The sequence below is a fragment of the Paralichthys olivaceus genome, chromosome 5, assembly GCF_024713975.1.
Source record: "Paralichthys olivaceus isolate ysfri-2021 chromosome 5, ASM2471397v2, whole genome shotgun sequence".
NCBI classification, from domain to species: Eukaryota; Metazoa; Chordata; class Actinopteri; order Pleuronectiformes; family Paralichthyidae; genus Paralichthys; species Paralichthys olivaceus.
The window spans coordinates 6175852-6189470 of NC_091097.1; the positions used below are offsets into that span (position 1 = coordinate 6175852).

The 13619-nt window shown below is 39.7% G+C and overlaps 1 protein-coding gene across 1 annotated transcript; it reads right to left on the reverse strand.

Annotated features, from left to right (window-relative positions):
* Positions 1-8294: 8294 nt before the first annotated feature.
* On the reverse strand, positions 8295-12579 carry LOC109634181 (microtubule-associated serine/threonine-protein kinase 3-like). The gene is made up of 10 exons (XM_020094478.2): positions 12313-12579; positions 11922-12007; positions 11577-11785; positions 11352-11490; positions 10753-10885; positions 10462-10627; positions 10062-10163; positions 9569-9783; positions 8912-9325; positions 8295-8593 (listed from the first exon to the last, which is right to left on the reverse strand). Exons 1-10 carry the CDS (start codon positions 12478-12480, stop codon positions 8534-8536), a joined length of 1692 nt encoding a protein of 563 aa, XP_019950037.2. The 5' UTR covers positions 12481-12579; the 3' UTR covers positions 8295-8533.
* Between the last annotated feature and the right edge of the window lie 1040 nt (positions 12580-13619).

Here is a 13619-nt window from a genome sequence, read left to right on the forward strand (position 1 = left end):
GTGTAAACCCTCACCGGGCTCTTCAGGGAAATCAGAGTGTGTCACTACAGTCTGCTGAGAGTGTGCACGAGAACCAGCGGCCCATGGTGGCATCAACACAGAGCTGTGGGATCTTCACATCGTATAGTGTGGGAGGTACGTTGTTCAAAAACCTTTCTTTGTGTAATGTTTAAATTTTCTCTTTAAACTCGAGCACAGTAGCTCTCAATGCAAGAACCACATACGACAGTTCTGCTTTGAGAGACCAGTTGTTTTCAGTCCACCTGAGGAGAACTGAAGTCACATGTGCAGACCACCGCATCGTCTTCCCTGGTGGTACCGAGCATAAGACAATAACATCACCCTGCACATCTGACTCATGACTCCCTCACCCATGATTCCCCTCTAAACATTTATCCGTCTGCATGTTTGAGATGTCTTCATAAAAAATAAAAAACTGATCCATAAGGAGAGTGTATGCAATTTTTCAAGACGAAATGTCAAAGCTTTGAGAAGAAGAGCTGATGGTTGAAAGACAGAGGTGCAGACAGCGTTGGCTCATTAACTGGAAAACAGATGAACATCTGGACGACAGTTTTCACTGTGGTTTTTATATTAGAAACACTCTGCGCACCAATGTATAGGAATTACAATCTGTGTGTCCTGTCCTCATGTGTCCTTTAACAATGAAAGAGGAGAAAGGCTGTTCTGAACTGAAACAACAGGCTGGTTACTGGTTGAGGGTTTAGGGTAGAGCCAGGATTATTTTAACACATGCTAACATGGAGTTATCCTGTTGGTAAACTTACAGATGTGACTACATATGGCTTATGGCAGATAATGACTTGATTACTTGATTGAATGCGTCCCCTTATGAAACCAGTTATCTCCTCAAAATCAAATGCACTCATACATACTCGTCCCCTAAACATCAAGATCCATGAATTATTCTCTGAGAAACCCACAAAATATTGAAAAATGCAACATCTTGCAATGTTAAAGAATGTGAAAAACTTGGATCCACCCCCTGACCTAGAAAAGCATCAACATTTAATGGATTATTTCCTGAAGTATTCTGCATCCTTCTACCAAGTTTCGTGAACATCTGTATTGCTAACTAACAAACAGACTCAGATGAAATCAAAATCTCCTTGGCAGAGGTAATTACAGTTTGTGCCACAATGTCAGCTTCTATGATTAACATGCCAACTGCCCAGACCCTCTTATGAATGTGTTTCAAATACATTCACGTGCAAATTGCTTGGGTCATTTTGCATGTTTACATGAGGCATTAAATACATGTGCTCCAAGGACAAACAATTACATCTATAAATCAGGCAATTGAGATGCAAACATGAGGAACACTATGGCGTAAAGAGGTTTATTCAGCAGGGGCACTGATTGGACCGGTGAGCTCCTATAAAGCTTTACAGTGAATAAAAGTAATCATTTTATTTTCTGGAAAATATTTGGATTAACTGTCTAAGCGTCGAACCATACTTTTTGGAGTCAAGTTTATGTTTATACAATATTACTTGAGAGTAATGGTGCCAACAACCTAATTTTCTTTTTGGGACTATTTTCTACACTTGCGCCTCAGTGAGGTTGGTTTTCATCTGTTCTTACACTAAATTACCCAGTTAAATGTCATACACAGCTGAATACAGCTCACCAGTTGCTGTTGAAATGGACTCCAATGTTCCATTTTCACTTAAAATAAACCAAAATGTTCCACAGAGAGTTTGAAACCACAAATAGGAAAATAAACACAGACTGGGCAGTGCACAGGAACACAGTCTTTAATAAAGTAGCTACATCTTAGCTTCCTTAATTACATTTATGATAACCTTAGTGATCCACAGGTGTAAATATAAATTGAATGGCTCCCACGCTTTGCATCATGTCATTTTCATCAGGAAGTTGGAAACATTCATAACCTGTGCACATAAAGTGAATCTTCATACTGGTCTTTGAATTGAATTTTTAATTTCCTGGTCATTTGTTTTGTTTGTTTTTGGAGCATCAGTGTTTATTGCAGGTTTAACGCTGTTGTAAGAGACTGTGGGCTACCTCCTGGGAGGGTTAATGTTTAGCCTTCAGGTCCATGTAGCATATCCCAAATACTACAGAGCGATCATGCAGGAGCAAAGCTTTGTGCAGGTGTTAGTGTAACCGCTGGAATCTAACATTTGTGTGTGTGTGTGTGTGTGTGTGTGTCTGTTGTGTTTTGATGAAAAGACCATGCTCATCTTAATTGGTGATCTCTGTTAATTCTGAGGAAGAGGCAAACGATGAAATGATTTGGTTAAAAGTGTTTAGAAGTTTTGTCATGTTACACAAATTAAATGACAGAATATCTAAAATAAATTTGCGAGTGTAATCTTAAAATTAATAACAAAGTGGCTACATTATTACACCCATTAAGTGCAACAGCGATAAGGAGAGAGGTAAATGTGGGAGACACATCATTATAAGGTGAGGTCTCAAGCTTTCCAAATACTAAGGCCAAAACACGTCAGATGATAAACAATGTATACACTTTACATATCACCAATGAATCTGCCAAGGAGGTTATGTTTTCATCTGTTTGTTTGCTTTTATGACAGTAGATTACCATGAAACCTGGAAGAGATGTGGTAAGGATCAAGAAAGAACATATTACATTTTAGTGATCAGAAGGCAGATCCAGGATTATTATTTTTACTTTAAAATTGGCATTTTTCAACATTTTCATTGATTTCTCAGATTATAGTTCATGAATCTTAATGTTAAAGGGACATATATCGATGAGTGCATGCAATTTGGAGTAGATCCAGATAAAAATCTGGATTTAGTGAATTTGAATGTGCTTTCACAAAGGGACTATTGGGCCTTGGTGGAGGTATTCTAGTTGTACATATTACTGCTATTGAAAGTGTTGGATTTAGTAAAGTCAGAGGGTGGTGAGGGCTCAACCTAACTTACAATGAATTAATGATGGAGCCAAAAATAATTTTGTTCTTGAAGGTATCACGAAATCAACTCTCTCAGGAAGTCAGTTAAGAAATGTGTCTTTTACCATTTTTTTAAATAACCTCTAAATAGTAAGTTAACATTAGCCTTTTGTCAAAAGAAGCCAATGACTATCATTAAGTGGAAGGTTTTACAAGAAGAAACTGGCCTGAGGATCATTAAAACTCATGAATTATTCTCTAAATAACTTCTGATTAAAATATATTATTATGGTTCCAGTTAAATATTGTGTTGTGAGAAGAAACCATCACTCTGATCTCAAAGGCAAAGTGGGTTTGAAAAAATACAAACACAGCGACTGTAATCCCAATGATTTCAATGCACCAGAAGAATGGTTGCCATGACACCACTGTCCAAAACCAGTATAAATTCAACAAAGCGCTGAGATGTGAGCTCCTCTGAAGTGAACGCAGCAATATGGTGAGGTGCCCAGAGAAGCGAGAGCCGCACAGTCTTACAAGGGGGGAGACGGCACAGACTGTTGCAACTGGCACAGGCTGCTTTCACTCCGGTCCAACATCACACACACTTACTGCATTGCACACAGTCCACAGTTGTCTCTCTCATGGCGTCAGATGTATACAGAGAGGGTAGTGTGGGTGTTAAGGGATGTTGTGGAGAGAAACCCCACATGAACTCAGTTTAAAAGTCTTACTTTTATCAATTTATGAATCAATTAAATCCCTCTTTTCTGTAAACCTAATGGCATCAAAGAAGAAACAGTCAGGAAAAGAAAACCATAATATTAAAAAATAGACGTCTATTTAATTTGTGATTGCTTTTTATTTACACATCACTCGGTGTGTCCGCACTCTGCTGTGTTGAGTCTACAACGTTTCCTCCGGCTGCTGTGTGCGTATTAACTCACCCACTGATGGAAGTGCTGCTCTTCATCCGGTTCAAGTGGAAAACCTGTTGAATCAGTTCATTTTGTATGAGGCCGCCCGTCATCCTGGCGACAGAAGAGCTGCTGTGTTCAACACAGAGAAACTCAGCTCAGGAGGAAGGTGTGGACACTGGAGGGGTGGAAGTCATGAAAAATAGAGGGAAGCTGCACATCATCACTTTACATTTTACAGTTATAAGGAGACGCGTAGAGTTAAAAGAAATGGCGTTGTGATGGTAAGCACTGCCGCCTCAGAGCAAGAAGGCTCTGGGTTCAAACCATACACTGTATATAAAGATGGACAACACATCTCCACTTCCTACCACTATCCGAAATATCCCGGATATTAATGCTGACATCTTGCACTTTTGGAGCCATAGACTGTGCAGTTGTGATTGTGGAGCAACTTTAGTGAACTCCCGTCAATACACATGCTCGACCAATCGTAGGTCAGTCTCAGCTTTGTTGTTATGTTATTATAGAATCAAATGACAAATTAAAACCAAATTTGCCACAAAAATAATACTTGAACAATCAGCAATGTGATAAGAACTACAGAAAATAACAGAAACCATCTTTAAGAAAATGTTGGCAGGGACTCTTTGGTTTGGCTGATGTCCCATCTGCTGATATGGGGGAGGCAGGATTTATTACCTATGCTGCAGCCAACCACCAGGGGCAGATGAAAATGATTTGCCCTTACATTTGGAGAGCTGTGGTTCAGACCCTGATTTGACAGGGGCCATCCTGTGTGGAGTGTGCATGTTATGTGCTCTCGGGTACTTCAATGTCAGCAGCCCTAATGGATAGGTGCTATGGATAATACAGGGATCTTAGTTTGTTCCCTCATAGCTCACTTCATAGTGTTCCCTATTTCAAAACAACCAGATTCACTGTCCTGTATTGAATCACAAATGCATATACATCATACAGTATGTGAAAATCTGATAAAATGGTTGGAGGGCCTCAGCAGCTGCAGCAGCACACCTGCTGCACATGCACATTGCACCTCTGCATGTCTGTCCGCCAGTGCACGTCTCTGCGCAGAGCCATCAAAGTGAGATGGGGTTTCACATCTGCCCACAATAACACAAGTGCCAGACGTCCAGACTGGCTGCTTGCATGACTGGCTGACATCATTTCTGGCCCTTGCTTCTGTTTGCACTGCAGCCTGAATCAGCCCAAACAGAACGACAGACAAACAGACAGACAGACGGATGGATGGAAAGACACAGCAGTTCTAAAAATGTGAAGATCACACAAACACAAAGATGCCACCATTTATCTAACTTATTTTTATGATAATTGTTTGAAATCAACCAAAATCTAAATGCACAATACAAATTAACTTTGAGGTTAAACAGTCACTGCAGCAGTGGAAATAATAAACTCCCGAACCCTTCAATCTGCAGAAGTAAATCCTGATAATCCAAGTTCCCTCAAAGCAGAGTGTTTACTCACAGCAACACTGCCCCATCTGGTGGATTGTTTGTATTCAAATAAAAGGGCATGTTCAGTTGTTTTCAAAATACAAATTATACTATTTCACAAGTAATGACAGGTTGTAACTCTGATTAACCAACAAATTAAGTCATCGAACAGTGGTGGAGCAAGTACTCAACATTTGTAACAAATGTAACAAAAGGTGTCCCTTTTTTTAAGGCAGAGCAAACGTAACTAAAAGAAATCCTCAAAAACTCAAAAGATGCTCTCAGGCAAAACAGGGGAGCAGCACAGGGAAAGACAGGGATGAACAGCGAAGCACACAGGAGAAACATAGGGTGGAACACAGAGGAACACAGAAGGGAATACGAGAGGAACACAGGGTGAAACATAGAAAGAGGAACACAGGGATGAACAGCGAAGCACACAGGGTGGAACACAGAGATGAACACAGCGAGGGAAAAGGAGGGGTACACAGGAGAGGGACGCAGAGAGTGATACACAGAGTGGGACACAGAAAGGAGCAGAGTGGGACACAAGCGAGGGACACAGAGGGGACAGGGAGCAAACTTAAAACATGAATTCAAAAACATAACAAAAACACAGTTTAAACTTGAACTGAAAACTCTTTATGAAAGAGGACAAAATACAATAAACATGAAATTCTCCTCATCAAGGTATTCAACTGCAAATTTTCTTCACTGGAGGTCATGTCGTCCTCATCATCAAGGTATTCAATTGCATCCTCGAAGTTTTCTTCATTGGAGGTCATGTCGTCCTCATCATTGAGGTATTCAACTGCATACTCAAAGTTCTCTTCACTGGAGGTCATGTCGTCCTCATCATTGAGGTATTCAACTGCATCCTCAAATTTTTCTTAACTGGAGGTCATGTCGTCCTCATCATCAAGCAATTCAACTGCATCCTCGAAGTTTTCTTCACTGGAGGTCATGTCATCCTCATCACTGAGGTATTCAACTGCATACTCGAAGTTTTCTTCTCTGGAGGTCATGTCGTCCTCATCACTGAGGTATTCAACTGCAAACTCGAAGTTTTCTTCTCTGGAGGTCATGTCATCCTCATCACTGAGGTATTCAACTGCATACTCGACGTTTTCTTCTCTGGAGGTCATGTCGTCCTCATCACTGAGGTATTCAACTGCAAACTCGAAGTTTTCTTCTCTGGAGGTCATGTCATCCTCATCACTGAGGTATTCAACTGCATACTCGACGTTTTCTTCTCTGGAGGTCATGTCGTCCTCATCATTGAGGTATTCAACTGCATCCTCGAATACTTCTTCCCTGGAGGTCATGTCGTCCTCATCATCAAGGTATTCAACTGCATTCTCGAATTTTTCTTCACGGGAGGTGTCGTCCTCATCATCAAGGTATTCAACTGCATCCTCTAATATTTCTTCACTGGAGCTGTCGTAGTCATCATCAATGTATTCAACTGCATCCTCGAATATTTCTTCAGCCAGCTCAAGCTGCTGTATGAACCAAATGGTGTTGGTGCCATCAGGCAGCATAAGGTCTTGGTGGCCCATTTGGGTTGAGTTTTCACAATAACAATAATAAGAAAGTATATTTGATTCTTCAAACTCTCGTATGTAAGTGCTTAGTAAACGTCTGTCTTAATATAAAGTAATAAGATCAAGGGCATCATGGTCAAAGGTGAAGATCTTAGGACCTATGCTTTGATATGAAGAAGACAGTAGATGGCAGTAATGCTTTCAACCCCACCAATAAACGTATACTATTTTCTGGGAGTGTCATCTCAACAACATGGAGATTAAAACTACCTAGATTTTTAGTGTACGTCACACGGTGTGACCGTGGCGTGGTGTCAAAGTTTGATGACCCAAAAAAAAGGGATTTATTTTAACTCCTCTGTGCATTATCCAATCAGCCCCAAAATTCTGTCACATTATCAGAGTCCAGGCCTGAACAGCTCCACATGTCAATATTAACTCAGGGTCATAGCACCACCTATACTGATTCACTGTGAAAAGGAAGATTATTTTTTTTTAACTCAACTGTGCATTGTCCAATCAGCACCATAATTAAAACCTAAGATCAAAGTCTCAGCCTAAACAGCTCCCTTAGTCAAAACTAAAGAGGGTCATAGCACCACCAACTGATTTGCCACGATTTTTTTACTTCAGGCTGGCTTCATCAGAGCCCCGACCTGAACAGATCTATTAGTCTGTATGTAGTGATAACGCCACCTACTGCCCACAGGAAATAAGCCTCATTTTACAAGTTAAATTAAATTTACATACATTTGAATTTCCTTTTTGTCTCACTGTCTTTCCTTTGACTATTGTTTGTTTTCAAATTCAGAATTAACTCTCAACCCTCAATTTTCTTATTTAGACACTGTTTTGTTAAGTAAGTGCTTTCTTTTCTATCATTGGGTATTAACAAAATATATTCAAGTCCATTATTTGACTTAATAATGAGACAAAGACTGTCTTTGACACGTTTACTCTGCAGCAGACGAGATCCACACTGACTGTTGGTATTGGAATAGTTTCTTTTTTTTTGCTCTTGTTGCAAAATGTTACTCAGGTGCTAAGGATCTACTTTAGCCTTCATGAAAAAAGGACAGTTGCTTCAGCAAAGGTTTTTTTTTATAGGGGTAACAGGGAAAACATAAGTAATAATACATTAGTATTTGGTTGATATCGAGACTAATCAGCTGGAGAAGGACTATTTTGATGCTTTTGATTCACATTTCACAACCGCCTTTATCTTTGACCGGCTCACGGTTAAACAAAGTGTGGAGGAAGGTGTGTCTGTGTGTATGTTGTGACATTAAAGCGACACAACTGTGCCAAATTATAGCTGAATTTGAAGATGGGTGCAGTCAGATTCATGAGCAGTGAGTCATGTGATAATGTAGAATAGACCGCAGCGAAGTTGTAAAAAGTCAACATGTAGGCAAGTGTCATATCACATGAGGATCTCCAGTGTTCTCAATGTCTTTAATTGTTTTATGGTTTTTGGTCTTTTTTTTGACATTTTAACAGTTTATGCTAGGTTTAATTGAAGTGCACATAAGAAGTATGTCTATCAATACAGCCATAGGAGAAAGTGAGTGATGGAGGTATGGTGAAACTTTCTGGTTCTTCCTGACTTTTCTTATTCCGCTTCTTGTCTCCTTTGCCCATCCCCTGTCTCCTCATTGTCTCATCATGTCCTTTAATGGAGGTCATGTCTTAGATTCAACTACTCTCTGACCTGTCTTTTGTGCCTCATAAGCTCCACAGATCTGGACAAAACATTGGAATGGAGAGCAGTTGATTATTCTACAACACCAAATCCTTATTTCATCGTCTTTGCTACTTTAAAATTTTTACCATCACACAATTTTAGGTGTGGATGAAGAAAGAGAAAGTAGTTTTATCCTGACAGCCCTAAAAAAAAATTCATTTTATACAATCGAATTCAAGAGTTTTCATACATGAAATTTAAGTCCACGAACCACCCGTAGTCACAAACTACTTCTAAATCTGTATTGTTCAGTAGTATAGTAATGACAAGAGAAATGACAATGTGGTTAAAAAACAACTAGGATAATTATTCCAACCTCATAGCGAAGCTTCTCCAGTTTCTCCTCCAGCTTCAAGAAGTCATTGGTGCTGACCATACCACTCTGGATTGTAGAGTGACATTCTCCAGCCAGCTCAAGCAGCTGTAGATAAATGCACCACATGGAGTAGGTGCCATGAGGCAGGATTTCAGTGGCCTCCTTGACATTTCCTTCATTGTGGGGCATGACTTCCTCTTCATGAAGGATTTCAGCAGCCTTCTCTACTTTTCCTTCATCAAAGGTCATGTCGTCCTCATCATCAAGGTATTCAACTGCATCCTCGAAATTTTCTCCACTGGAGGTTGTGTCGTCCTCTTCATTCAGGCTTTCAGCAGACTCCTGGATATTTCCTTCATTGAGGTTTAGCTGAGAGGAATGGCTCTGCTTGATTGGTGTAGGGCTGTCATACGCCTAAAAGTTTCAAAGAAACACAGTTTAACATCATGTTAAGGATTAATTGTAACTTGAATGAAAAACCACACAACAATCTCAATTTGCATGCTCTTTATGCCTGTGGTCCTGAATAATGATACACTGGTGATTCACACAAATTCTGTAATAAGTTGATTCCTCTCAGGTATTTTGAATCAGTGAGTATCTAATAGTAAGAGATAGATTCAACTACTCTCAAACAGCAGTGGATAAAGACTTTACCTTTCGGAAGCGGAAGGCCAAATAGCTGAAAGATATATTGTCCTCCTTCTCTTCATCTTCATCGACAGAAGGAACATCAACCTCTGATTCGCCTACATTCTCAGAGCAGGTATCCCCATACTCCAACTGGGGGATGTACAGAGGAACCTCACTCAGGAGGTTGTTCATGTCGAGGTTCTGAAAAAATGGATGGTTCTTCACTTCATGTGCTCCTCCTGGATAAGAAGAACAACAATCAGACATTGTTTGTATATCAACACATGTTGGGGCTTGCTTACGATGTCACCTCCTTAGCCCCACTGATATCTTCCTTTGTTCTAAGAACACATTCTTAGGCCTCTGCAGCTTTTTACAGTTCTCCAGACCTCGTCTATCTGTTCATGACCTTTTCATTGAGGTCCATCAGACTAGTCTCATTCCTGTGAGATGTAGTGCATCCCAAACCATGAGGTATTCATCCACATGTCCATCATTTGTGAAAGCTGCCACTTACTTGTGCCCAGGCGCTCCATAGGGTTCTTCTTCAGGAGAGAGAATATGAGGTCCTTGGCATCATCTGTCACATCAAGCTCTCTCTCTGGCCAAGTGAGCTCTTCTAAATATGATACAAATATTAGTCGTGTTATCAAGTAGTTAAATTATCTATGCAACTACAGGGACTGGCAAAAGCCCCAAGTAGATTTCCTTAAAAAGAATCATTCAAACTGTAATATCGCTATTCTAATCAACACAATAACTGAAAGTTGTGTGTCAAGAGTTTTATGGACAAGTTAAATAGGGGGATTTTTTTTAATTGGCTTTAAGATACAGAAGGTTTGAAGAAGAACTGCTAGAAATATAAATGTACAGCAGATGAATATGAAAAGATCATAAATTTAACTACTTATTCTTACCAGTTGTCACTCGCAAAAACACTCCCTCCATGCACCTTGCAGGGAAAGGTGTATAGCCAAACAGGAACTCGTACAGAATGATGCCTAGAGCCCACCAGTCTATAGGCTTCCCATAATCCTTTTCGAGAATCACTTCTGGGGCCATGTACACTGGAGTTCCACGCATCTGTAGGAGAAAATTATGGATCATAACAGAAGAGAAAATTACTGAAAAGCACTACAGCACATATGTATTGTACACAACAGTGGATAAACAGAATTTTAAATAAATGGAGAAGAAAAGAGACTGACCTCTTCGTCAGTGAACTCTCTGACAATATCAATTAGGCATTCTTGATGACGCTCTGTTGTTATGTTCACTGGACCAATCTTGGAAATTCCAAAGTCTGTCAATTTGATGTGACCTGTGGCGCTGATCAACATGCTATTAAGGAAGCAACCAGAAAAATGTTTGATTGAGGTGACCTGAAGCATGAAGCTAAAATTGAGTGAAAACCTAATATCTAAATATATGTGTGTGTGTGTATATCAAAAGAAGTAAAGTTTCTTAGATGTGGTTGCTGATGATATCTGATAGCTGGTTTAAAAATGATCAAAGCTGCACCGTGGATTAAATCAACCAATGACACTTGACACTTCTGCTGGTTTAAACCAATGTTGCCAGCTAAACTTGAGGGGCTGTTTCCGTCTACTTTTAACACCTAGGAATATTTTAAATGGTGCATTTTCCACTGTTTACAATATAAACTGTATCATGCAAGAATTGAAATTATGGCAGGCATAGTAACAGTAACCAAAAAGAGTGGGGCTTAACAAGATGTTAGAAAACAGAATCTGAAAAATATCAAATGTGCTAAATGCTGACTTAATGGCACAAGTTGAGGACTTACTTTTTCGGTGTGAGGTCTCTGTGCACAATACCAAGCCTGTGGAGGTACTTGACAGCCATGACTGTTTCTGCCACATACAATCGGGCCATGTCCACTGGAAAACGTTCCAAGACATCAAGCTGAAAATCACAATCCAGACCTACAAGGACAGATGGAGTCATGAGAATATACAGACAGATAGTGGCAGGTGTTTGTGTGTCACATAGCTCAAAGAAATGTCATTACCTTCAACATAATCCATTACAAGTACAAGGTACATGTCCGTCTCAAATGAACAGGCCAATGAGGTAATGAAGGGGTTTTCAGCAAAGGTGAGAATGTCGCGTTCCAAAAACACCTCCTGGACATCTATAGGTATGTTCAATCTCTTCTGCTTTACCAATTTCATGGCAAAACACTTACTCGTTTTTTTGTGCCTCACAAGCTCCACAGACCTGGACAAAACATTGGAATTTAAAGCAATTGATTATTCTAAAACATCAAATCCTCATTTCATCTTCTATGCAACTTTAACCTGACTCAGGGCTTTATCTGAAGAGTCTGTTTAAACACAAGAAGAATTTTACGTACCCAAAGTCTCCGCTGGATAGATTTTTGATTTTGACAAAGTCACTCATCTGTGGTTTTCTGACAGGAGGACTGTAGGCTGAGCGGGTCTGAAATCAGATACATGAAGATTAAGAAACGTACTGATATAAAGGAATGAACAACATGCAGTAAAATATTTGAGGGTGGAGAATTTTAGGTGTGGATGAAGAAAGAGAAAGCAGTTTTATCCTGATAACCCTGCATTTTTTTCATTTTATACAAATGGAATTCGAAAGGTTTTCATACATGAAATTTAAGTCCACAAACCACCCGTAGTCACAAACTACTTCTAAATCTGTATTGTTCAGTAGTATAGTAATATTAAAGACAAATGACAGTGTAGTTAAAAAACAACTAGGATAATTATTCCAACCTCATAGCGAAGCTTCTCCAGTTTCTTGTCCAGTTTCAAGAAGTCATTGGTGCTGACCATACCACTCTTGATTGTAGAGTGACATTCTCCAGCCAGCTCAAGCAGCTGTAGGTCAATGAACTGCATGGTGTTGGTGCCATGAGGCAGCATAATGTCTTGGTGGCACATTTGGGTTGAATTTTCACAATAACAATAATAAGAAAGTATATTTGATTCTTCAGACTCTCGTATGCAAGTGCTTTAGTAAACGTCTGTCTTAATATAAAGTAATAGGATCAATGGCATGATCAAAGGTGAAGATCTTAGGACCTATACTTTGAGATGAAGACAGTAGATGGCAGTAATGCTTTCTATTCACCACTGAACGTTTATGATTTTCTGGGAGTCTCATCTCAACAACATGGAGATTTAAACTACCTAGATTTTTAGTGTACGTCACACGGTGTGACCGTGGCGTGGTGTCAAAGTTTGATGACTCGCCAAAAAAAAGGGATTTATTATAACTCCTCTGTGCATTATCCAATCAGCTCAAAATGCTGTCACATGATCAGAGTCCAGGCCTGAACAGCTCCATATGTGCATTGTCCATTGTCGGCACCATAATTAAAACCTATTCAATTCTATTCTATTTAATTCAATTCAATTTTATTTGTATAGTGCCAAATCATAATATACATTATCTCAAGGCACTTTACATAGAAGGTCAAGACCTTAAAATTGTATTAAATATAGAGGAACCCAACAGTTCCCACAATGAGCAGCACTTTGGCGACTGTGGAGGAAAAACTCCCTCATTAACAGGGTGAAACCTCTGGCAGAAATAGGCTCAATGTGGGCGGTCATCTGCCTCAACCGGTTGGAGTGAGCAAAGAAAAAGGGGAGGAGAGGAGAGATGGTTGGAAAAGAGGGGAGAGAATGATAGTGGGGAGAGGGAGGAGGGGAGAGAGAGAGACGAGAGAGACCTGGAACACTTGAGCACCATCAGGTATCAGATCTGACTAGTTAAAATGTAAACAATAACAGCGTAAAGGTTTATTAATTATTATCGATAAAAGGAACAATTCATATAATAATTAAATACTGAAATATTGTAATTAATAATCGTAATAATGATAGTACTTGTTTTCCTGACGTTCCTGGGTCAGAGATATCTGAAATGAGAGAGAAAAAGAGAGAGAGGGACTATGGGAATACAAAGTGACATAGTCATTGACATGTATTAAAATAAATAAATGAGTGTGGGGGGGCAGAGAGAGAGAGAGAAGGGGAGAAGTGCTCAGTGAATGATGGGAGTTCCCCCAGAAGTC

Bases quoted from the DNA above. Each gene is read 5' to 3' on its own strand.
- LOC109634181 (XM_020094478.2), bottom strand. From the start codon at position 12,480: ATGTGCCACCAAGACATTATGCTGCCTCATGGCACCAACACCATGCAG. The intron at 10,164-10,461 runs GTAAGAATAAGT...TATCATATTTAG, and splicing joins GTTTTTGCGAGTGACAACTG to AAGAGCTCACTTGGCCAGAG. The intron at 9,326-9,568 runs GTAAAGTCTTTA...TGAAACTTTTAG, and splicing joins TGGCCTTCCGCTTCCGAAAG to GCGTATGACAGCCCTACACC.